At 39.5% G+C, this 24,596-nt stretch overlaps 1 protein-coding gene across 5 annotated transcripts in view; it reads right to left on the reverse strand.

The window, feature by feature from the left end:
• The window catches only part of LOC126259356 (INO80 complex subunit D), a 234,900-nt gene that overhangs the window by 80,233 nt on the left and 130,071 nt on the right, over positions 1 to 24,596 (reverse strand). For all 5 annotated transcript variants that reach the window (XM_049956088.1, XM_049956087.1, XM_049956086.1 and 2 more), the window contains one exon: positions 16,316 to 16,471. In XM_049956088.1, the coding sequence (XP_049812045.1) occupies positions 16,316 to 16,471 (156 nt within the window). The remainder of the gene's footprint in view (positions 1 to 16,315; positions 16,472 to 24,596) is intronic.

Genomic DNA, 24,596 nt, shown 5'->3' on the forward strand with positions numbered 1-24,596 from the left:
GTTATGTTAAACGTCACCTCACCTGACCAGCAGTGCTTCCCAACAGCTGAAAAAGTCACGCCATTTGAGAAACTGCAACCAAGTAAAAGAGACAGCAAACAAACAAGAACAGAACTACAACAATGCAGCAAAAAAATGTTCAAATGTGTGTGAAATCTTATGAGACTTAACTGCTAAGGTCATCAGCCCCTAAGTTTACACTCTACTTAACCTAAATTATCCTAAGGACACACACACACCCATGCCCGAGGGAGGACTCAAACCTCCGCTGGAATCAGCAGCACAGTCCATGACTGCAGCGCCTTAGACCATTCGGCTAATCCCGCGCAGCCAATGCAGCAAAATCCAGAGAAAGACGCATCATAACATGAACAGCAAGTCTCCAAAAAACAACACTTTAGACAGAAATAAGGATGTTGCTCATAAAAACCAATTTTTTAAGAAATGAGGCAGTGATCAAGCTGAATCATGTGATAAAACTCCTCACATAAAATGCAGAAAGGAAGTAGGCATCACCATGAAGGTTCTTCAAGATGAAGACACAGTGATAAATGCTTTAAATGTTTTCGTAAATGAACTAAAACAATTCCAATATGACACTGGGGCACAATGGCCCAGGTTTCTTAAACAATTTTCTCATCGCAATCCAGATGATGAGCGGATTCAATGTACAACTTCTAAGCTGTGAGCACATCTGTCGTGTATTAAAAATGACACTGAAGAACTTTTTAATCAATGTTCAAGCCATGAAGATCCTACTGGGCACTTAGGTGAAGACTGATAAAAATTTTGTACATACTTTTCTTTCAGACTGTTGTTATAACAATGAAAACAAAATTTGTGATTGCGGTTTCTGTTGTAAAGCTATAGGAATTTTTACTAAATAAACTGTGAGTATCAAAGTTTATATGTTTCAAATTAAATAAATTGAATTAAACTATAAAATCATATGGACTGACTTCTGAATTGTCCCTACTGCTGGGCCGACATGCCCTGTGGGTGGGATAGGTTGTCCCAGGTGGTATTATAGTACTAAATACATTATTAATGATATGAATATAACAGAGGGAAACATTCCACGTGGAAAAAATATATCTAAAAAGAAAGATGATGAGACTTACCAAACAAAAGCGCTGGCAGGTCGATAGACACACAAACAAACACAAATATACACACAAAATTCAAGCTTTCGCAACAAACTGTTGCCTCATCAGGAAAGAGGGAAGGAGAGGGAAATACGAAAGGATGTGGGTTTTAAGGGAGAGGGTAAGGAGTCATTCCAATCCCGGGAGCGGAAAGACTTACCTTAGGGGGAAAAAAGGACAGGTATACACTCGCACACACACACATATCCATCCACACATACAGACACTGTATGTGTGGATGGATATGTGTGTGTGTGCGAGTGTATACCTGTCCTTTTTTCCCCCTAAGGTAAGTCTTTCCGCTCCCGGGATTGGAATGACTCCTTACCCTCTCCCTTAAAACCCACATCCTTTCGTCTTTCCCTCTCCTTCCCTCTTTCCTGATGAGGCAACAGTTTGTTGCGAAAGCTTGAATTTTGTGTGTATATTTGTGTTTGTTTGTGTGTCTATCGACCTGCCAGCGCTTTTGTTTGGTAAGTCTCATCATCTTTCTTTTTAGATATAAATACATTATTATGAATAGATGAACAATGAGTGGCATGAATTACTTAGATCTACAGGTTCTGAAACAATGTAGTAGTGTTTCCACATAAAAAAGATTAGTGGGAACATGTAAAATACAAAAGAGTGCTAAGATGCACTGATCTCCCCTACTCAGTTTAAAGATTTGCAAACTGTGGGTGCTCTGTTCATAAAACACATAACACATCAGCAAGCACTTTGTGGAAGACAGATATTTCTTATGTACTGAAGCCAGTTGTTTCTGTTGTGAGCTGCTTTCAGGAACATGCACTCAGTCAGCACCATTTCCAGGCTGTTCTTGAAGAAAGTAGTTCTGAATTCTGTGATTTATAACAGTGAGGCGTCTCAGCTGCAGCAAAGTACTGTTTAGTTTTTACAAGCTCCAATGCGAAATGGATGTTTTCCTCACTGAAAAAGATAGAGCTGATCCACAGCTGTCAGATCTGCATGGCTGTCAGAGTTATTTTTGGTCAACATCATACCTCACATGAATGAACTGAACTAAAAACTTATGGGAAAGGATAGCCTCATTTGTGACCTCCACAGAATCATCAAAGGATTTCAGAGAAAGCTATCACTGTTTGTGGCAGACCTGAAAGGAGAAATTTTTTTCTTATTTTTACTGTTTCAATGAGTTTGTGTGACAATCCCTGAAGATGTCAACCCTGATTATTCTTTGTGACTTATAAAAGCATTTTTTTTTTTTTTTTTTTTTTTTTTTTTTTTGTTTGGAGAAATTTTCTGATCTTGACAGAATTGAGTGACATTCTTCTTTTGCAGAACATGTTTGGTTGTAACGAATGGCTGGAACCCATTGATTTGCAGGCAAGTGACTTGTTGAAACACAAGCATAGAAATAGAAAACTTGTTGAATTTTACCACTACCTACCTGATGTAAAGTTTCTGAAACTGAAGAACTTTACTGCTGGTATGGCATCAGTGTTTGGAACAAATTGTGTCTGCCAGAAAAAATTTTGATAAATACAGTATGTTAAGTCAGCATGTCGAACGAGATTGATGAACACTGGAAAGCAATTATCTTGACTGGATGGAGTAATACCAAACCAAACACTGATGATATTTTGTAAGCCAAAAGTCAGGTTCACAAATCTCATTTTTAGCTTTTTAGTTTATGAGATTCGGATGCGTGCAGATTAGGTCTGATGTAAAGATCTATTTGCCAACGTCATCGTCTTTGATAACCTTTTTAGTAAATAAATATGCTGGCTGTCCTTGTTTTTTGTGCACTGCATGCCACTGATCCGTGATTAACATGGAACTCTGAACTTAATTTTTCATCTTTTTCCCCCACAGCATTCGTTCTCGCTTTGGAGTAATAAACAGAATGATGACACGACCCATGATTGTCGCTTTGTCAGTTGTCTAGCCCACTGTGAAACAAGTTTGGCAACCTCTGTTGTAGAACACGCTCAATGACAACATATTGTGTGTTGCTGGTATACACCAGCTGTCTCTGTCCATCAATCCTTAATGATAAGTAGGTGGTAGTCATACCAACATTGAAAGCCAAATAGTGTCTACATAACAACTGAAGAAGAGAAAGTGTTAAGATGACAGACGTAAGTGATAGCTAACAAAAGGGACAAAACAATGAAGGATGTGGACCATATAGGTGATCAAAATTGATTAATGGAAAATCTCATATAAAGATGTGAAACAAATACTAACAAAGAGATGGAGGGGCTGGCCAGTACTTACCTCAGCTCAGTACAGCCGATAGATACACATAAAACAGAACCGAAAATTTACGTTCCTAGCTTTCGGAACAAATGTTCCTTCATCGGGGAGGAGAGAGGGGAAAGAAAGGGAAGAAGGGAAAGGAGATTCAGTTACTCACAACCCAGGTTATGAAGCAACAGGGAAAGGAAAATAGGGAGGGTAGCAAGGATGGAGGCATGGTTGTCAGAGGGAAGCCAAAGATATTCTACTGTAAGTACTGTGCCAGCTTCAGGCCAAAGAGGATGCATACAGAAGTAAAGAGGTATATAGTATAAAGATAAACACAACTATGTAGGATGAAAAGATGCGTGAATGGCTAAAGAGGAAAGGGAAAGAGGAGAACACTGAAGAGTAAATGGGAGTGAGGTTGTTTAACGTAGGTTCAGTCCAGGGGGATGGCGGGATGAAAGGATGTGTTGGAGTGCAAGTTCCCATCTCCGCAGTTCAGAGGGACAGGTGTTGGGTGGGAGAAGCCAAATGGCACATACGGTGTAGCAGGTTCGTAGGTCCCTAGAATTATGCTGGAGGGCATGCTCCGCTACTGGGTATTGGGCATCTCCTAGGCGGACAGTTCGTCTGTGTCCGTTCATGCGCTCAGCCAGTTTAGTTGTCATGCCGATGTAAAAGGCTGTGCAGTGCAGGCATGTCAGTTGATAAATGACATGTGTAGTTTCACATGTGGCCCTGCCTTGAGAAGGTAGTCAGGGAATATTGTAGGGTTTAACAAGGATGTTACGGAGGTTAGGGGGGCGACGAAAGGCAACTCTGGGTGGTGTGGGGAGAATTTTGTCAACGCCTCAAATCCATTCCCACTCCTCTCCCACCTGAAACCTTTCTTGTCACCATAGATGCTACATCCCTTTACACAAACATCCCACATAGCCATGGTCTCTCTGCCCTTGAGCACTACCTCTCCCAACGCCCACCCGAAGATCTTCCAAATACCTTGATCCTTATCACACTTACCAACTTCATCCTCACCTATAATTACTTCACTTTTGAAGGCCAGACCTACAAACAAATCAGGGGAACGGCCATGGGAACCAGGATGGCTCCGTCCTATGCCAACCTCTTCATGGGCAGCATGGAGGCGGCTTTCCTGAAGACCCAACAGCTGCTTCCCCTGGCCTGGTATAGGTTTATAGATGACATCTTTGTGGTCTGGACTCATGGTGAAGAAACACTCCTTAATTTCCTCCATAACCTCAACTCCTTTTCGAATCTGAATTTCACCTGGTCCTTCTACAAAACCCAAGCCACCTTCCTGGATGTTGACCTTCATCTTGTTGAAGCTCACATCCACACCTCTGTCCATATCAAACCCACAAACAAACAACAGTACCTTCACTTTGATAGCTGTCATCCTTTCCACATCAAACGCTCCCTTCCCTACAGCCTAGGTATTCGTGGCAAACGTATCTGCTCCAGTGACGAATCCCTCAGCAATTACACCAGTAACCTGACAAGTGCTTTCCTCTCCCGCAACTATCCTGCAGACCTTGTTCACAAACAGATTTCCCGAGCAATACATTCCTCCCCATCCAACAACAATGTTCCTACCCCCAGACCACACAGAAGCAGCCCCCTTGTCACCCAATATTATCCTGGCATCGAAAACATCAACAAATTACTCCGCCAGGGATAGGACTTTCTCAAGTCAACCCCTGAAATGAGATCATCTCGACAAAATTCTCCCCACACCACCCAGAGTTGCCTTTCGTCACCCCCCTAACCTCCGTAACATCCTTGTTAAACCCTACAATATTCCCTGACCACCTTCTCTACCCAGCGGTTCCTACCCCTGTAACCGACCCCGCTGTAAAACCTGCCCCATGCATCCCCCCACAACCACCTACTCCAGCCCAGCTACTGGTAAAACATACACAATTCAAGGCAGGGCCACATGTGAAACTACACGTCATTTATCAACTGACGTGCCTGCACTGCACAGCCTTTTACATCGGCATGACAACAACTAAACTGGCTGAGTGCATGAACGGACACAGACGAACTGTCCGCCTAGGAGATGCCCAATACCCAGTAGCGGAGCATGCCCTCCAGCATAATTCTAGGGACCTACGAACCTGCTACACCGTATGTGCCATTTGGCTTCTCCCACCCAACACCTGTCCCTCTGAACTGCGGAGATGGGAACTTGCACTCCAACACATCCTTTCATCCCGCCATCCCCCTGGACTGAACCTACGTTAAACAACCTCACTCCTATTTACTCTTCAGTCTTCTCCTATTTCCCTTTCCTCTTTAGCCATTCACGCATCTTTTCATCCTACATAGTTGTGTTTATCTTTATACTATATACCTCTTTACTTCTGTATGCATCCTCTTTGGCCTGAAGCTGGCACAGTACTTACAGTAGAATATCTTTGGCTTCCCTCTGACAACCATGCCTCCATCCTTGCTACCCTCCCTATTTTCCTTTCCCTGTTGCTTCATAACCTGGGTTGTGAGTAACTGAATCTCCTTTCCCTTCTTCCCTTTCTTTCCCCTCTCTCCTCCCCGATGAAGGAACATTTGTTCCGAAAGCTAGGAACGTAAATTTTCGGTTCTGTTTTATGTGTATCTATCGGCTGTACTGAGCTGAGGTTAAGTACTGGCCAGTCCCTCTATCTCTTTGTTAGTATTTGTTTCACATCTTTATATGAGATTTTCCATTAATCATTTTGATCACCTATATGGTCCACATCCTTCATTGTTTTGTCCCTTTTGTTAGTTATCACTTACGTCTGTCATCTTAACACTTTCTCTTCTTCAGTGTTTTATATATACATAAATAAATATCTACATAACAACTGGCAAATGAAGTGTGTTGTTCCACCACTTGGCTCTCCCTTTGATAGTGTACGTTTCACTAGTTACAGGGCTAGTATAGGTGGTGGTAGGAGCGCGCATGAAAAGTCTTATAGCAGGGATGGTCACAGAGGTAGAAGCCACAGAGTAAGAAAATGGGTGCAGAAGGGGCACAGGGTCTGACCAAGAGATATCTGGGGGTGGGGGGGTGGAAAGCTATTCTAGATGTGGTGGTCAAAGTATCAGATAGAATGGACCTATTTTTAGGGTATGATTTTAGGAAGCCACAGCCTTGTTGAAGTAGCTGATTAATACATTCTAGGCCTGGATAGTACTGAATGATGAGAGGACTGGATTTGACAGCCTGGGTTAAGCCAATCGGATAATTACGTCCAGAGAAGCATAGGAGAGGCTCCTGGTGTATTGCTGTAAAGAGTCCGCATTCTGAACAAACTGCTTGCCTTGAATGCAAAAGCTGTATGGGAGGGAATGCTTAACATGGAAAGGATGACAATTGTCAAAATGTAATTACTGCTGTCTTTTAGTATTCTTAATGTGAACAGAAGTGAAGAAGTGTATAGATGACTCGCAGTGATGACAAAGTCAACATTGAGGAAAGTGACATGGTATTCGGAATAGGACCAGCTATAAGACTTTTCATGCGCCCTCCTACCACCACCTATACTAGCCCTGTGAGATTTTATTGAGAGATTATATTTAGAGATTCCAAAATTTCTACGTCAGCCTTACAATTAGTCCACATACAAAGATGTCACGAACATATTATACTAAATCAGGGGCCGAAACCTTACAGATTCCAGGAAAGCTTCCTCCAAGCAACCCATTGAAAGGGTGGCACAGGAAAAACCCAACCTAATTTGCATGACTGTACCCATCATCTGCTTATATGTCTACCCTTCAAAAATAAAGTAGTAGTTGATAAGTATTAAGTTGATTAAGGTGAACAGGAAGGATGTCACGGGTTTGGAATCTGGTGGGTACTGATTGAGGAAATGTTCAGCAGCAGATAGAGACAATGTTAATAAACATTTCCTAGATCATCTGAAATGAGAGGGGGAGGGAGGTGTCTTTGTTCTTTAGATTGCAGATTCTGCTCAACCAAGCAGAGATACATTTAGTGGGTGCTTTGAAGCCAGCAACTATAGGATGGCCATGATGACTGGGTTTGTGATCTTAGGAAGAAGGTAAAAGCTGGGAGTCCTTGGTTTGGATGATGTAAGAAGTTATAGAACTTGAGGTGTTAGTCCTTGCGAAGGGCCTGTGGTTTTAAGAAGGGCCTGTAGATAAATGTGCTTCCTCCTGCCCGGGCTTGGTGAGTAGTTTTTTCCCCAGTTATATTCTCAAACACGGCCTCCTTTCCAGTTCAAACAGTCAACTGTTTTCAACCATGTATGCTAGTTTGTTTTTTCATTTGTCTAAACCACCTATGATTAACCAACATTTTACTCCTATATATTTTCTAGTACTTAAGACAGATCTATTGTTATTTACCTTCTAAGCAATTTATTGATGTTTTCGTGCATCTGTTTTTCCAAACCACGCTTATCAGCTGTTACTGTGATCTATTTCCTGTATACAGTAAATTTCATTTTCTCCAATGACTTTCCCACTGTTTTCACAAACTTCCCAATTGTGGCAATAGTTTCCTATGGTAATTTTTCTATCGTATATTCCAGTTTTTTCATGATAAATTCTTTTCACTTCTGCCCCACTGATTACCTCTTTTTAGCTTCTTCTCTGGTCTCAATTGCTTATCTTCCTTTTTTCTCTCATTTTTCCTCCTCTGCTACTCCTTTGCCACTACCACCATCTGTAATAATCCAGACCCTCCTGTTCTGCCTTGATGAATCCCATCACATATTATATTTGTTCTTTTTGTAAGCATGCTTCTGCCCTATCTAAACTAAGGTCCCACATTATGTTTCTTGACATTTGTTTGTCCCTGGAGTTACTGAAAATGGGCTAACTTTAAAAGTCCCTATTTCTGGGTGTAATCCCATTCTTCACCAGCCTCTTTTACAGTTCAAATACAGCAATCTCTTGCATTTATCCAGGTAATCTGTCACCAATATACTGCATTTATGCAAGTGTAAGATGACCCTGAATACAGGATGACCTGCATTTTTAAGAGACTTACTGAGGGAAATTTATTTTTAACATATTCTGAATAATCAGAGTACAAACTGTTTTACTGACAAAGTATCTGCCTAAAACATCAGCATTATGCCTAGTCTAAACTTCGGCCATTCGTTGATTGCCTACATCTCGATAACACAAGCAGAAATAAAATGAACAAAAAGAAATGGTTTACATTAAGTTTTACCTACACTATCTTGTTTTTCTTACAATGCCTGTCATTTTGGGTAACTTTTTTTTTTTTTTTTTTTTTTTTTCTACATATGTTATCAGATTTTGCTTCTATAATGACGTGAGAATGTTACGATGTTTCTTCTACATCCACATCTATACTCTGTAAACTACTGTGAGGCACATGGCAGAGGATATATCCCATTGTATCAGTTATTAGAGTTTCTTCCTGTTCCATTCACATTTGGAGTGCGGGAAGAATGATTGTTTGAATGCCTCTGTGCATGCAGTAATTATTCTAATCTTATCCTCAAGATCTCTAAGTGATCAATACATAGGGGGTTGTAGTATATTCCTAGAGTAATCACTTAAAACACTCAATATCCCTGTTAGTCCTATTTGGACCGGGTCTCCCACAACTCAGCAATATTCTAGAACTGGTCACACGAGTGATTTGTAGCAATCTCCTTCGTGGACTGATTGCACTTCCCCAGTGTTCTACCAATAAACCGAAGTCTACCACCAGGTTTACCAATGACTGAACCTGTACGATCATTCCATTTCATATCTCTACAAAGTGTTATACCCAGTTATTTGTATGAGTTAGCTGATTCCAGCAGTGACTCACTGATATTATGGTCACAGGATACTACGTTTCTTTGTTTTGTGAAGAGTAAAACTTTACAACTGAACATTTAGAGCAAGCTGCCCATCTCGCACCCTGCTCAAATCTCATCAATGTGAATATTTAAGCAGCTTCTTTTAGACAGTTCTTCATTATAGACAGCTGAATCATATGCAAAAATCATGATTTTACTATTAATATTGTCTGTGAAGTCATTAATATACAATATGAACAGCAAGGGTCCCGACACATTTCCCAGTGGCACGTCCGAAGTTACTTCTACATCTCACGATGACTCTCCATCCCAGATAACATGCTGTGCCCTCCCAATCAAAAAGTCATCAATCCTGTCACAAACTTCACTAGATACCCCACATGATCGTACTTCTGACAATAAGCATAGCCATGGTACTGAGTCAAATGCTTTTTGGAAATCAGGAAATACTGCATCCATCTGGTTGCTTTGATCCAAAGCTTTCAGTATGTCATGTTAGAAAAGTGAAAGTTGGGTTTCACATAGTCGATGTTTCTGAAATCCATGCTGGGTGGCATTGGGATCATTTTCTTTAAGATACCTCCTTATATTTGGCTCAGAATATGTTCTAAGATTCTACAACAAATCAGTATCAAGGATATTGGATGGTAGCTTCGTGGATCATTTCTACCATCCTTCTTCCAGATGGGTGTGACCTGTGATTTTTTTCCAAGAACTGGTCACGTTTTTTTTTATTTGAGGGATCTACAACAGATTACAGTTAGAAGAGGGGCTAACTCAGCCGCAAATTCAGTACAGAATCTTACAGTGATTACATTGCGGCCTGGAGATTTGTTCAATTTTAATGATTTCAGCTGTTTCTCGATACCACTGACACTAATAATTATATAATTCATGTTTTCAGTGGTACGAGGATTAGATTGGGCAATTCTCCTGGGGTTTTCTTTGTAAAGGAAAATTTGAAAATGGAATTAAGTATTTCTGATTTTGCTTTGCAACCCTCAATTTCATTTCCTGTCTCATCCGCTAGGGTCTGGACACTAACTTTGGTGCCACTGACAGCCTTTAAATATGACCAGAATTTCTATGCGTTCTGAGAAAGATCAGTTGACAATATTCTGATACAGTAGTTGAAGGCTTCACACATTGCTCTCTTGACAGTCAAACGTGTTTCATTCAGCATCTCTCTACGTATAGCACTACGCTTTGTTTTACACCTATCATGCAGTGATCTCTGTTTTGTTATAAGTTTCTTTATAGTGACTGTATACTATGGAGGTTCCCTACCATTATGAACTTCTTGCTTCCAAACATATTGTCTGCTAGCCACTCTCTCATCAGCTGTGTAGAACCAGCTGCTGACAAACCCCCTTTCATTTCAATTATAACTCACAGCAAGCATTGACAACATTACTGCAGAAAACACATGAAGTATGCCACTGACCCCTATCTAGACTACTATTGTCTCCTGCAGAAATGTACACTGTTGTTGTGTATTTTCCAATTTTAAAGTCATTTCATATCGATCCACGTAAACTTGAGTTTAAATGTGGTAGATGCTCAGCCCTCTTCTCAGCCAAGTTGGTATCACTGTTCCCCCCTACAACACTTCCGTAATGCTGTGCTTGAACAACTGTGAAACACAGACTGCAATATTTACCTTGGTGCAGTTCATAATTATGTAATGACACCAACTAATAAGTAAGTCGAAGATTGCAATCACAATTCAGTCCAATTCTCACAATTTCAGATATCCTGCGATCTAGTGATGTCTGCCAGTACTATTTATCTCCATGATGGGCCTCGTCACTGTAATTCATTCTCATGACAACAATTACAGTCAGTTTAATTTGATTTATTCAGATTGTTAAGCATTTCATTCTAGAGTAATTTTCTTTCTTGCCTCATCTGAATAGGACCATCTTGTTCTAAATCTGTTTAAAGGTGGTAACGTTTTTACCCAGTATTCAGCATGAACAGTAACTTAATTTCTCATTTGCAGCACACTTTGTAAATCATTACAGTATCTCATAAACAAATAAAATATTGATTTGCACTCATAATAAAGAAATATTTTTTTAAAAGAACATGTCATATTTCAATATTACTGTCTCTTAAAAAGCACCATAAATGTTTGTACCCAAACAATTATGAGAACTTTTACTGCAAACTTGTTCAAATGCAACAAGTGTTTGTAATATGACAGAATTTAATGTTATGTCCTTTGTGTTTCACAAAATTGTCAAATTTTAAACAGAACAATAGACTGTTAAGGTGGCTCTTATGTATTCTTTGCACTAGTGTCGCACAAGTCAAATGTCATGTGACTGAGAAACTGCTTGTTGGCTTCTGTCGCATTTCCACTCCTCTCCAAGTAACAGAATTTGGCCAACCTTCTCAACATCCCACAGCCTTCACCATTACCTCCCAGAGCAATGGCAACTCATGATCACAAGAACCAGCCAAAGCTGTGTAGTTTTCTCAACCTCTCATATAAAGCCCTCTCCCCTCCTGAATTATTCAATAATCTCACTTTCAGCTCTACAACTGCATTAAAGCATGCTACTTTAGTTAAGGGCCTACATTCCTTTGTGTGTAATGTCAACCAGAAGTATCACTTTGGAACCCAAACTCAAAACCAACAGCAAACCTGACTCTGAACTTGCCTTGAACCGTTCTGGCCATGATCCCAACTTGAACCACAACCATTACCTCAAAATCATGCCTCACCAAGCCTTCCAAGAATTCCTATGATGCATCACTGCTTTGTCATCCTTTTTCAGGTCCCTACAGCATGACCCAAACCTGTCATCTGCAGAATTCCAGGCTCCTCACTCCCGGAAAACTGATGACTTCATCATTATGCTCCCAGCAGACAAGGGATCTACCACTATGGTACCTGACTGATGGAAGAGTGTGTGTGTGTGTGTGTGTGTGTGTGTGTGTGTGTACACTGACACTTTTTATGTACGGCATCCGCCATCGAGATCTCAAACTGACCTGCAATCTCTCTTTATAATTTCAGGCCCCACACAAGGACTAATGCCTCAATTCATAGAACTTTTTACTGCACCCAAACGACACACTCCCACCTTTCATGTTCTTCCTAAGATACACAAACCCAATCATCCTGGTCATCCCATTTGCTTGATCCAAAGCAGCGACTAAAAGCACCTCTGACTTGCTTGATCAACAGCTGCAACCTACAGTACAAAGATTCCCCTCCTATATTAAAGACACCACCCATTTCACAGAGTGTCTAAAATATGTGCCCGTCTCATTACTGCAAAACACCTTGCAAGTTACCATTGATGCCAACTCCCTCTATTCCAGGAAATTTTGAACTTTCCCTCTGACGGAACACTTTAAGAATCCCGGTACACCGATAGGACACCTTGTTCAGTTTGAAGGGCAATGACATTTTTAAAAAAGAGAATTTTTTACAGTGATTATTTCGATTTTATATCTTAACTAATAACACACAAATCATTATAAAAATAATTAGAATTATCTAAATGTCAGGGGAAAAAACCGATGTTATTAGTAGTTTTTCATGGCGCACATATTCACTTCTCGTGGAATATCAGTGTTCTGCGGAACACAGTATGGGAGATTCTGCTCTATACCAACATTCCTCAAATACATGGTCGACCCTGCTGCTGAAAATTACCTCAAATAGCACCCACCTGATTCCAACCCTATGACATCCCTTAATCAGCTTGATACTTTGATGGGTATGACCATGCGTACCAGAATATTTCCTCCAATGCTAAGCTTTTTGTGAGTCACTTTGAGAGAGGGGGGTGGCATCAGGGAGGGCGGGGGGGGGGGGGGGCTTTCCATGGATCCATACGCCTTCAGCCCTGGGTGAATTTTGATGCACTGACAACATCTTTGCCAGATGGACTCGTGGTAAGGCCAAACTTTTAAAATTGTTGCAATCTCTAAATACATACTTGAAATCAAATTTCACAAGGTCCCTTTCTGAATCCCATGACAGTTTCATTGATGCTGATTGTATCATCACCGAAGGTCACATTAAACCTACTAACACATAACAGTACTTACATTTTGACAGTTGCCTTCCTTTCCATGTCAAACATTCCTTCCCATACCGTGGCATTTGAGGCAAACATATTTGTTCAGATGCAGCCTCTTGACAGCAATACACCACCATCCTCACTTCAACCTTCAGTGAACATAATTTGCCCTCCAGCATAGCTCAAAAGCAGATTTCCCATGCCAACAGATCCAATCCTGATACTGCTGTCCCTCCAACAAACAACTTATGAATACACTTCTTCACACTCAGTACTATCGTGGTCTTGAATGTATTGATCATCTACTTCAACATGGCTGGGATTTTCTAATACCATGCCCTGAAAATGAGGTCCATTCTGTCCGACATTTTGCCATCACATCTAGAATAGCTTTTAGTCACCCTCCCAATCACTTAATTATTCTTGTCAGATCCTATACTGCTCCTGCACCCATTTCCCTACATTATGGATCGTATCCCAGTGACCATTCCAAATGTTTTGCTGATTACCCTAACTTTCATCTTTAAGCTCACAGGTTTTCAAATTTCAATTGATGCTGTCCCCAACGATCAGTCTTTCCTTCTCATCCTGTCCAATAAGTTTCCTCTGACCTGGGGTTCTGGACGGCTTTTCCATAACCCTCTCCATTTCTTAAAAGTCACCAGTCGTTTTCCTTCATTCCTCTTTATTTCCCTTCGGCCCTTCTGTCTAAAGGAACCACTGGCTCCAAAAGCATGTGCATTTCTGTATCATTTATATGTGTTTTCTCCTGCTGCTGCTTGGCGAGTAGACTTCTTTTCTATCGAGTTATATTACTTTTTTCCAACAATGATTATTTTTGTAGACATATTGATGATCTTTGGTGGACAAGATAAACCAATCACAAGCTCACCCTAAGAAGCAGATGTCAAACTGTTAAAATAGCTCAATAGGAGCCTAAGATCCGTTTATGAAGAGGCAAGACAAGATTCAGGCTGTGAATTGCAATTTTGAGTAAAGATGGAACATTTTGTTAAAATTGCCTTGAAAAATGTGTGATCTCGTGTTGATCTGAACATCATGTGACATATTATGTACAACTTTTTATGGTGCTCGGAAAATGATGATCCGTTTATAGAAACTCTACTGTGAACACTATTAAAAGACTGGCTCTTGGAATCGTTTTTTTGATTTTGCAATTCTGTGTGAATAAAACAACATCAAGGACATCCCATTATTTCACAACTCTCATTTTTAGTTGTATTGAGATTTTCCCATTTTACCACTGTGTTCTGCACTGTTTATTGCATGCATGTTAAAGTCTGCAGCCAGCACAGAAAAAAATCAATTGGGATGATGACTATGAATCATCTTTACACGACAAGAAGTTAGCAAGTTGCCTCCAGCTGTGCTAGGAAAAAAGCGTGCGGATGCTACATTAAAAAATCCCAGTGCATGTTGCACCTGGTGTATCTTTTTTGGTGGAAAGTATTACACTGAGGTACCCATTTACTATTATGAGGGTTACAATTCACATCTTTTAGAGGTGTCATAAATATTACACTTGGCATACCCTCATAAATAGCACAAAACTGTTTGATAGTGTGAAAGTGGCAGTAATTGGTTTTGATTTGGAGGACTTGCAAACAAACAAGGCAGAAGGGATGGATAACATTCCATCAGAACTTACAAAGTCATTGACATTGTGACAACTGACTGACTGTTTAGCTAGCATATATCATGTATCAGAACGGTGACATACCATTTGACTTTAGAAGTTTATAATTCATATAATCTTGAAGATAGCAAGGATAGATAATTTAAAGAAATGTCAAATTATCAGCTTGACAGTAGCTAACCAGGATAATACACAAAAAATGGAAAAGAAAACAAAGAATCCGTGAGATGAAAATCTATTTGGTTTTACGAAATGAAAAGGCATCAGACAGGGAGTCATATTTGATGATGGAAGCACATCTTATGAAAAATCGATGGACTTTCATAGGATTTTTAAGCCTCGAAAAATGATTCAACAATGTAAAGTGGTGCAACATCATCATAAATAAAGGTACACACTATATATAATACACAATATGTACAAGAACCAAGCAGGAACAATAGGAACAGAAGAACAAGAGAGAAATACTCACGTCAAAAAAGGTAAAAGGCAGGGATAGAGTGGTTTCCTCCACTATTAAACCTGTCTATCAAAGAAGCAATGTGAGACGTAAAGGAAAGATGCAGGAAAGGGACTATACTTAAGAGGGAAAGAATACCAATGCTAACATTTGCCGATGACGCTGCTATCCTCAATGAATGTGAGGAAGAATTACAGGGTCCACTGAATGGAATAAATAGTCTAACGAGTACAGAATATGGACTCAGAGTAAACTAAAACAGGTGAAAGTGTTAACGAGCAACAGAAATGGCATCAGCCGAAAACTGCACATCAAAATCAGGGATCACAGTAGATGAAGTGAAGTAATTCTGCTACCTTGAAAGCAAGGCAACGCATGGTGTTTGAAGCAAGGAGTACTCTAGATGCAGACCAGCATGGACAAAGAGCATTCTCACCAAAAGAGGTCTACCAGTATTGAATATATGACTTAATTTCAGAATGAAAAAGACAAAGGAGAAATTACATCCGCAGCATAGATTTCTGCGTGAAAGTGAATCATGGTCTGTGACAAAAACTGAAAAGTTTTGAATCAAAGTACCTGAGATCTGGTGTTACATATGAAAATTAAGTGGACCGCTAATAAGAATTAAGGAGGTTGGTTCTATGTAGAATCAGCAAGGAAAGGAATGTGTGGATTGCACTAATTATACTGGACTATAGGATACGTGTTAAGACCTCATGGAATGACTTTGATTATCTACAGTGACCTGTAGAGGGTAGGAAGGGAAAATAGATTAGAATACCAAAAATAAGTAATTGAGGAAATTGTGTGTTGGGTGTCAATCTAGGATGAAAAGATCTGCACAGGAGAGGAAGTCAAGGTGGGCAAAAACAAACCAGCCAACAGGAGTGTTGGAGAGTGAAAAAGAATAGGTGCTGTCGCATTGTCGCAAATGTGCGCATTTGCTTTTGTCAAGTTCATGTGATGTACGAGTCAATAATAATTCTACTTACCAGTGAACAAGTCATTAAATGCATCTGCAGGAATCTGGTTGAGGACATTTGTAAGGTCATGCTCTTCGAGCAGACGTGTAGCTTGGTTTGCTAGTTCCACTGGATCCGCAAAGTCCTCTGCCATTGAAAACACTACTTCTTCAACGACCTCTATACCTAATAAATAGAAGGAAAACAAAGAAAATATTTATTTTTCCTCAACAACAAAATAAATATGTTTAAAAAACATGCCACTGCACTGTTTCTGCAGCCAGGAATTTCAAAAAGTGATCTGGGCACAAATGGAATATAATTAAAATACCGTACTTAAGCAATATCACACAATGGTTAAATTTGGTCTTTACAAGACAAATCTGTGTGTGGCCAGCCATATTTCTTTTCTGATCAAAGTGGAACAAATATCCCCCCCCCCCCTCAAAAGAATGTCAAGAAAGCCTCCAAAATCATTTATGACTTTGTTGGTTATCAACAGAAAATATTAATGATCATGGCTCAGGTTATACAATATACCTAATAAGTTTTTTTATTTAATTTTACTGTTTTACTGGCTATTTCAGTTACCAAATAACATAGGTATGGAATCTAAGATTCAATACAATGAAGGAGTTACACATTACAAAGCAAAATGATCTATAATGTCTTACGAAAGCTCCAGCAAAAATAAAAAATACGAAATCAGATGATAACAAATATTTTTATGTTAATGGATTTCCAGAATGGAAACAACAAACACAAATTAAGAAAGACAAACTGATCTGTAACGGAAACACACTTCGGATTTAATGTCTCATCAATGATGACGCCATTTGGGAGGGATCACACACATCCAGATTAGTGAAGGACAGGGAAGAAAAAAAGATGACCTTTTCCCAGAAACCATCCTGACATTTACCTTAACTTACTTGAGGAAACCATACTGGGAAAGACACCCAATCACTTGCAGATGAATTATGGGGAATGGCAGATAGAAGCTGATGACAGGTCAGAAGTCACACCACCTTTCGGAATACAATCTTGCTCTTTTTCTAGTATAAAAATTCATCCCCCATCCACTTCTCTCTGAAAAGCATTCCTATGCACATCTCCAGCTTTAGTTCTTTGAGTATGACATTACAATAATGATTAAGGCCTTAAACAGCAATGGACAATATTACTAACTGCATGTCAGTCAACAATATTGATTGGGGACCTTATGACATCTTATTATGTAGAAATAAGATAGAATTATAGATTATGAGTTAGCATAAAATCCCTCAATGCAGTCTATGGACTACATGCACATAAATAGACATTTTTCTGGTAGGTATTAAGCAATGCATTGAAATACGTTAAAGCTGGGACAATATATGAAAGTGATATGATGGGTGTGGTACATGAGAATGTCAGGTTTGCATAATCATAAACTGACAACAATAACAAAAATGGTTCAAATGGCTCTGAGCACTATGGGACTTAGAACTACTTAAACCTAACTAACCTAAGGACATCACACACATCCATGCCTGCGGCAGGATTCGAACCTGCGACCGTAGCGGTCGCGCGGTTCCGGCTGTAGCGCCTAGAACCGCTCTGCCACTCCGGCCGGCACACCAGTAACACTCTAGAAATAATTATAAACATCATCAAAAAGAAAAAAAACTGACCCTAAATCAAAACTAATGTAATATCGCCTGGGTGAATAATGGGGAATGAATTTCACAGCACAATATCTGCAACACTGCAAACTTAGAATTCATATTCTGTACAAACAACCTCATGTAAGGGACATTTGTTTTTAATTATTAGGAGGCAAGAAATAAGTCTTCACCTCTATTACATGATGCCATGGGAAGAGGCAAACTGGAACAGGCTCAAAGAAAAATGATGCACAGAGCCCAGGGAACTATGGATCTTTCCTTTCCCTTACAAAATGTTTATCAAGCCACAGCATCATGAACACCAAAGTGAACCTGTACACAGGGTAGAATATGGGAAAGAGCCCATATGGATGCTTTTAATTGGAATAATTGGAAATGGTTCGGACATTGTAATACAATAAACAAATAGGAAGCAAGAAAAGACAATTTTTTTCACTTATGTTCATCTGATTTTTTTTATTAAATATTTTTCCTTTGTCACAGTAAGATAGCTTCAATATTAATACTGTGGCATAGATAATGATATATGCGAATGTGTGCCTCTAAATGCTAACAAGGTTCTTTTCTACAGTCAGTCTTGTCTTTTCTTCTTCTTGTCGATGGAGTAGCATGTTTGCTTGAATGATAAGGCTATTTCTTGAGTGAAATATATAGTTCTGAAATAATACAAAGTGTGTTCAGTTTACTTATCCACTGATCCACTACAACCAACCAGAGAAGTTACATACATGGTCTGGAACGGAAATACGACAAACATTACAAAGCACCTAGGTAGCTGCCATTCCATCATCAATCAAGGTGTAATCATTTTCTTTTTGAAAATTACTGTACAACTAAACATACCAGAGCTACAAAAAATGCAAGGATACAAATAGGGACAATGTAAATATACTAAAAAGTAATACTGAACAATGTTCTGTTAAACAGTGAAACATGCCACTCTCAGAAAATACAGGTAATTTAGATTAATTCAATGGATAAAGAATGGCAGGATCATTTAGCCTTAAGTTGTGTTTCTTATTTATGGAGTCAAGATAATAATGCACACAGGGAAACATTTATCCACTTTGGGAAATGGTACACTGCATCAAAAACAAGAAAGTAGGGGTCCAAAACATCTGGTACTATAGAGAACTGATTATCAATGTGATGGAAGAAAGTTGAAGGAAAAAAAACTGGTTGTTGCATTCAGATCTCTTTTATTACTGACCAACTGTTGCAACAGTAATGGCTCAACATTTTGACTTCCAACATTTAAACAGAAAGTGTATTTAAAACTGCTGAACTTCAGGAAAGTTTCCCTACACATGGGCTGATAATGTAAAAAGACACTGAAATATTAGCCACAGGAACTTATGTAGTATCCATCAAAAAATTATCTGTCTTTAGTGAACCACATGTAAATTTAGTTGTCTCACAAGAAAGAAGTAACTTTCAACTGGTTCCACATGTGGGAAAACTGCATGATATTCAAGTAATGAATTACAAGTTTTACTATAAGTGCATTTCCCTTTTCACTTTATTATAGAACTAGTTAACTTGGCAATGATTTGCAGTTGCCACATATGTATGGCAACTGAATATACAATCTAATCTCCTTCGCCACCCCTCTCTATCCTTCTCCACCTCCCCCTTCCTTTGTCCATCACTTCATCCTCCTCCATACCTCAGTCTATCACCCTTCCCCCCCCCCCCCCCCCACCGTACATCTCTTATAACACAATCTCTCGATCTATCTCCTGCTCCCTCATCTCTCTGTCCTGATCTTCTTCCCCCTTCTCTATACCCATTTCCTCCCCCATTCTCTGTCCATTTCCGCCTCCTCCCTCTCTCTGACCTCATTTATTTTATTGCAAATGGAATCTTGATTGGGAATAGAAGTCAAAATGAATGGGTAAATCGGTTGGAATCATTAGTACATAGGGTATCCGAGAGTCCTTTCCAGCTGCTTCATCTGTGAGGATAGTCACTTTAACAACAGCATTTTGCACAGTTTTAATCTACGAAAAAGTAGGATTTTAAAGTTAGCCATAAACACAACTTAACTGCTTTCTGTTAAAAATTACTGTAAAAAGAAACCACAACTGATTTATGGGCATTGGTGAAACTTCGTGAATCATTGACATTTGTTCGTGTGATTTGTGTATGTGATGCAGAGAAAAAAAAATTTACTTTTAAAGTTGGGTTTAAATCTTATTCTTCGATAATCACTGCTCCAAATGATGTCATTAGGAAGAAACTGTTGTACTTCTGTATATTATGCAAGACATGCTTTGATTGAGGTTCTTGGCCAGAAAGCAATGATGCCAGTGACTCTGGTGGTGGCGTCAGTTGTGGTAATTTGACTTTTCTGCTCACAAAACATAATCCTAGCAGTTTACATTGAAACCACAAAGCATCGCAATGTTGACAAACACTAATCATTGTTGTGAAGTTGACCAATACATCTCTGATGTAATCAGCTCTTGGTTTGTATCTGAACGTCAAACGTTCAGTTCTGGTCGTCTGTTTTGTTGACGTTCCAAATTATTTTGTGCATAAGCTCCAACTGAGCGAGTTGAATGTGACTGTATCCAAGTCCCAGAGTCATAATGGAAACACTACACAAATTCTTATTCGATTTGCTTCCAAACACTGCTTATGCTCTTCATCGGTCTCAGTCTCACTGGCTCAATGACCATGTAGTTGGCTTGTGTTTTACTTACAGTGACCAATATTTTGACGCATTTTATTCCAAAGAAATAAACCATGAACTGAAATCTACTTAATGTTTGTAACATACCAAACTGCCAAGAACTGATACGAATTCATTCTTTGCAACAAGCCAAAGATATGACCACCACCGACAACACACTGAAATATCATTTTCAACTGTACTCTTTTTCGCAAAATGTTCAATGTGGAATTTGTTGTTGACTGTCACATTTCTCTCACTGAGATTTTCATACAAAAATAATATCCAAATTTGACTTTTCCACTGGATTTTATATTCATGTGAACTGTTTCAAACCTGAAAACCAATAAGTGAAAACGAAAAATTGTCTAATATTCCACGAAATCCACTGAAGATGCCTTGTTAACAAGGTGAAACCATGTCTGGGTGTATAAATAAAAATTAATGTGCAGCATGTGCAAACAGGCATTTTCTTGCTGATTACTAGTTTTTAGGCAGCTGCTACAAAATATGACCACCACAAAAAACTTGTTAAATAAATACTAACAAAGTGATAGAGGGGCTGGCCAGTACTTACCTCAGCTCAGTACAGCCGATGGATTTAGTGTATAATGCCTTGAAGTTTTCTTTAAAAAAGAAAAAAGAAAAAAAAGAAAGAAAAAAGAAAAAAAAAGAAAGAAAAGAAAAACCCTCTCTAGATCCTGCACAATGGTAGCTAAAGAAGGGACGATGTTATTAGAGTCCGAATGGCTTCTCTTGGAAGTAACTAAATTCTTCTAGAACACTAACACATAAATGTACCTCAGAAAAGTTATTTAAAATTACATAAATGAAATGCAAGCATAGCCTACATTTGGACCAATACAACATATACAAAACTCGTACAATAGCACCACTGCACTCTGGACTCTCAACAAATTGGAAAATGCCGAGTTAAACATTGTAACTGCACATAGCAACCAGCGAGAAAATGCAGGACATACAATTATTCCCCTGTAATAACAACAGTTCTCAACCCTCTCATTAACTACCAAAGGTTATACAAGAGGGTAGTTAAGACCAATTATAATGTAATGGTCCGAGTTCAAAATTGCAAACAATACCAAGCCACAGAAAGGAGCAACAGCAGAGCATCAGAAAACAAAGGGAAGATTAGTTCAGGAATTCATGAGTAGCCACTGCCACGTCTCAACAATGGTCAGAAGAAATGATTTTAAGCTATAAGAGAAGTCACTGACTTCGTAGACGTATTCAAAGCACAATAGGGATTTAACACTGTAAGCTAACATGCATTTTAGCAGAAAACATGAAACAGTGGAGCCACTCACACTACAACAGTGAAGAAGCAAGGATGTTGCAATAGAACTGTGCTCATCATCCACTGCTGCATCAAAGTGACCTTGCAGATTGCTGCAAACAGCAGTCATTGCGTGAGAATTGGGCAGTGCCCACGTGATTGCAGTCCCAGCAATTGCTACCGCCAGCCAGACGTTGATGTTGCTGGTTTGAATATGGGATTTAATACTGTGAGCTTACAGTATCATTCCAACAATGGAGCCACTCACACTAAAGAGGTGAAGAAATATGCTGAAACATGGGGTAAATCTAACAAGGAGCACCACAATAAGATCTTACTGGAGCTGCATGGTTTCGAGAATGAAAAATTATTGCGAGGGTTCCGCTGTGAAACTGATCAGCAGAGAAATGGTATACGAAATTATCACTGTTAAATTATGTTGTGCTTGTGTCTAATGGTGGTTTTTTTGTTTGAATATGACCATTCAAATGCTGAAATGCCTTATCCAGCATGTGCTTCACTCCATGACAACAACTCTTTCATCTGAATCTACAAATCTTCCGTTAATGATAACAGTTTAAAATATATTCTGTTAGTTCAGCCATTTCAGTGAAGTAAGTGCTTTACTGTGCGCCAGTCACACTGTTTGCTTTCTTTTGTCTGTCAATACTGACTGGCTTCCAATTCTGTATTGCTGTGCTATTACCACTGCAATGTCGCTGTGCGGTACTGAAAAGTTTACTGATGCTACTTGTTACTTGCTTATGTGAATTGAGCACAGGAGATACTTGCTTGCCAACAGTTTGTTTGAGCATGAAGGAGTAACCAAAACACAAACCTCAAGTCTTATTGATATAAGATGCTTCCCCTCCTCCTAGTATATCCTCCAACATAAATTAGAATAACACTGGCACTGAGGGCAATTCTCAGCAAAACAGCAATTTAGAGCCTAGGTACTGACCTATAAACAAGTGGTTATGCATATTCCCTTAGGTCAGTCTTCACCATGTCATAACTTGCAAGCAATAGTGGCATATGATGGATGTGAGGGAGGGAATTTCTCTGTTTTGGTGAATGTAAAGGCCCTCAGTAGGTAAGTAAACTAATGTTTTAGCATGATCTGCTACCAAGTCACTGTTATCGCTTTTTTCGAGTAACAATGATAGAAAACTGACATACCTAAATTTTTGCTTGTGAGTATTATCCACTTGCCACCACCGTCAGTCTTGACTACCGGAAAGAGGGATTCAATGCTTCATGTTATTTTTTAAATATCTGTATATTGCTCTACCCATGTACCAATAAATAATAATGCAACTCCTCAATCAAAGCCATCAGTTTCCACGTTGTGACATCTAATGGCCATGTTTCCATGGTCACTTTTATTTCTGTCTCCTGCAGTGTGTTGTTAGCAGACGTACTTGAGAGGGAGGTGGCTTCTGAATGTTATTACTTTGAAAATTCTCACTTATTTCTAGGAATGACTGCCTCCAATTCTTCTCAACTGCATGCGAGGGGTAGCACAGTGGTTTAGTAAAGATTAGACTGTTTGGTTGTCAGTTTGTTAATGGAAAATTAACTGTTCTCTAATAGTGGTGGCAATTTTGGCATTGTTTGCAATCTTTGGGGTGGGATCTTTATAGGAAATTGAAGAAACAGAGTACCCAATCTTTTCTGTGTCACATCCTCATATAGCTCTTAAAGAGCTACAGAAGGGACAGCTCCAAAACCCAGCACAATACAAACATGGCTGCAGTATATCTGTCTGACACATGTCCCCACGTCCACAGGAACAACCCCTTCATTTGAGCACATCTTAATTTCAACGAAAGTCTGTATTTGAGTCTTCAAGGCTTGCTGAGGCTTTCTTCATTTTTATGTGGTAGAGCGATTGTAGTAACGTACAAAGACTATGGTCATGCTATATTCTAGGTTTATTCAGCTATGCTTTATCTATGGGCCCAAATACAGGAAAAATATTCTGCAATCAATCAATGAAGAAAAATGGTGAAATATCAATGTCAAAAAGGCATCTGGACCTTCTTAAACTACAGGGTGATTCGTTCCCCCGTATACAAACTCTAGGATTTGATCAATGACAGGATATGGAACAAAAAAGGTCTAATGAACTGATGTCCGGAAATGCATAGTTTCCATGCTAGAGACTATTTACTCAATCGTACACTGTTATAGGGACTGTGGTCTACGACATGCTGTACCATGGAGCCACAATTACAGTATATGTTGAAAATGGTTTCCATGCACCTCAAAGCATGCCTGTAGGCACTGTAGCATGTGCTGTGTCTCACACTCACATCAGCCAGGCAGCAGCCAAACAGTGTCAAAGGCAGCATGAATATGTTGCTACAGTGTTTCCACATCTGGAATGGGCTCTGCACGTGCAATACTTTTGAGATGGCCACATAACCAGAAATCACAGGGGTTGAGATCTGGTAATAAGCTGGCCATGTAACTGGACCCCCTCATCCTATCCATCAATCAGTGAAGACACAATTGAGGTGCATCCGGACGTTAACAGCAAAGTGGGCTGGAGCACCATCATGTAGCACCCACATAACCCTTTGAATCATCAATGGCACTTCTTCCAGCAGGGGATGCAAAGTCACCCGCAAGAAATGCCAATAGTTCCAGCCTGTTAGGTGACGTGGAAGG

The sequence above is a fragment of the Schistocerca nitens genome, chromosome 5, assembly GCF_023898315.1.
Source record: "Schistocerca nitens isolate TAMUIC-IGC-003100 chromosome 5, iqSchNite1.1, whole genome shotgun sequence".
Lineage (NCBI taxonomy): Eukaryota > Metazoa > Arthropoda > Insecta > Orthoptera > Acrididae > Schistocerca > Schistocerca nitens.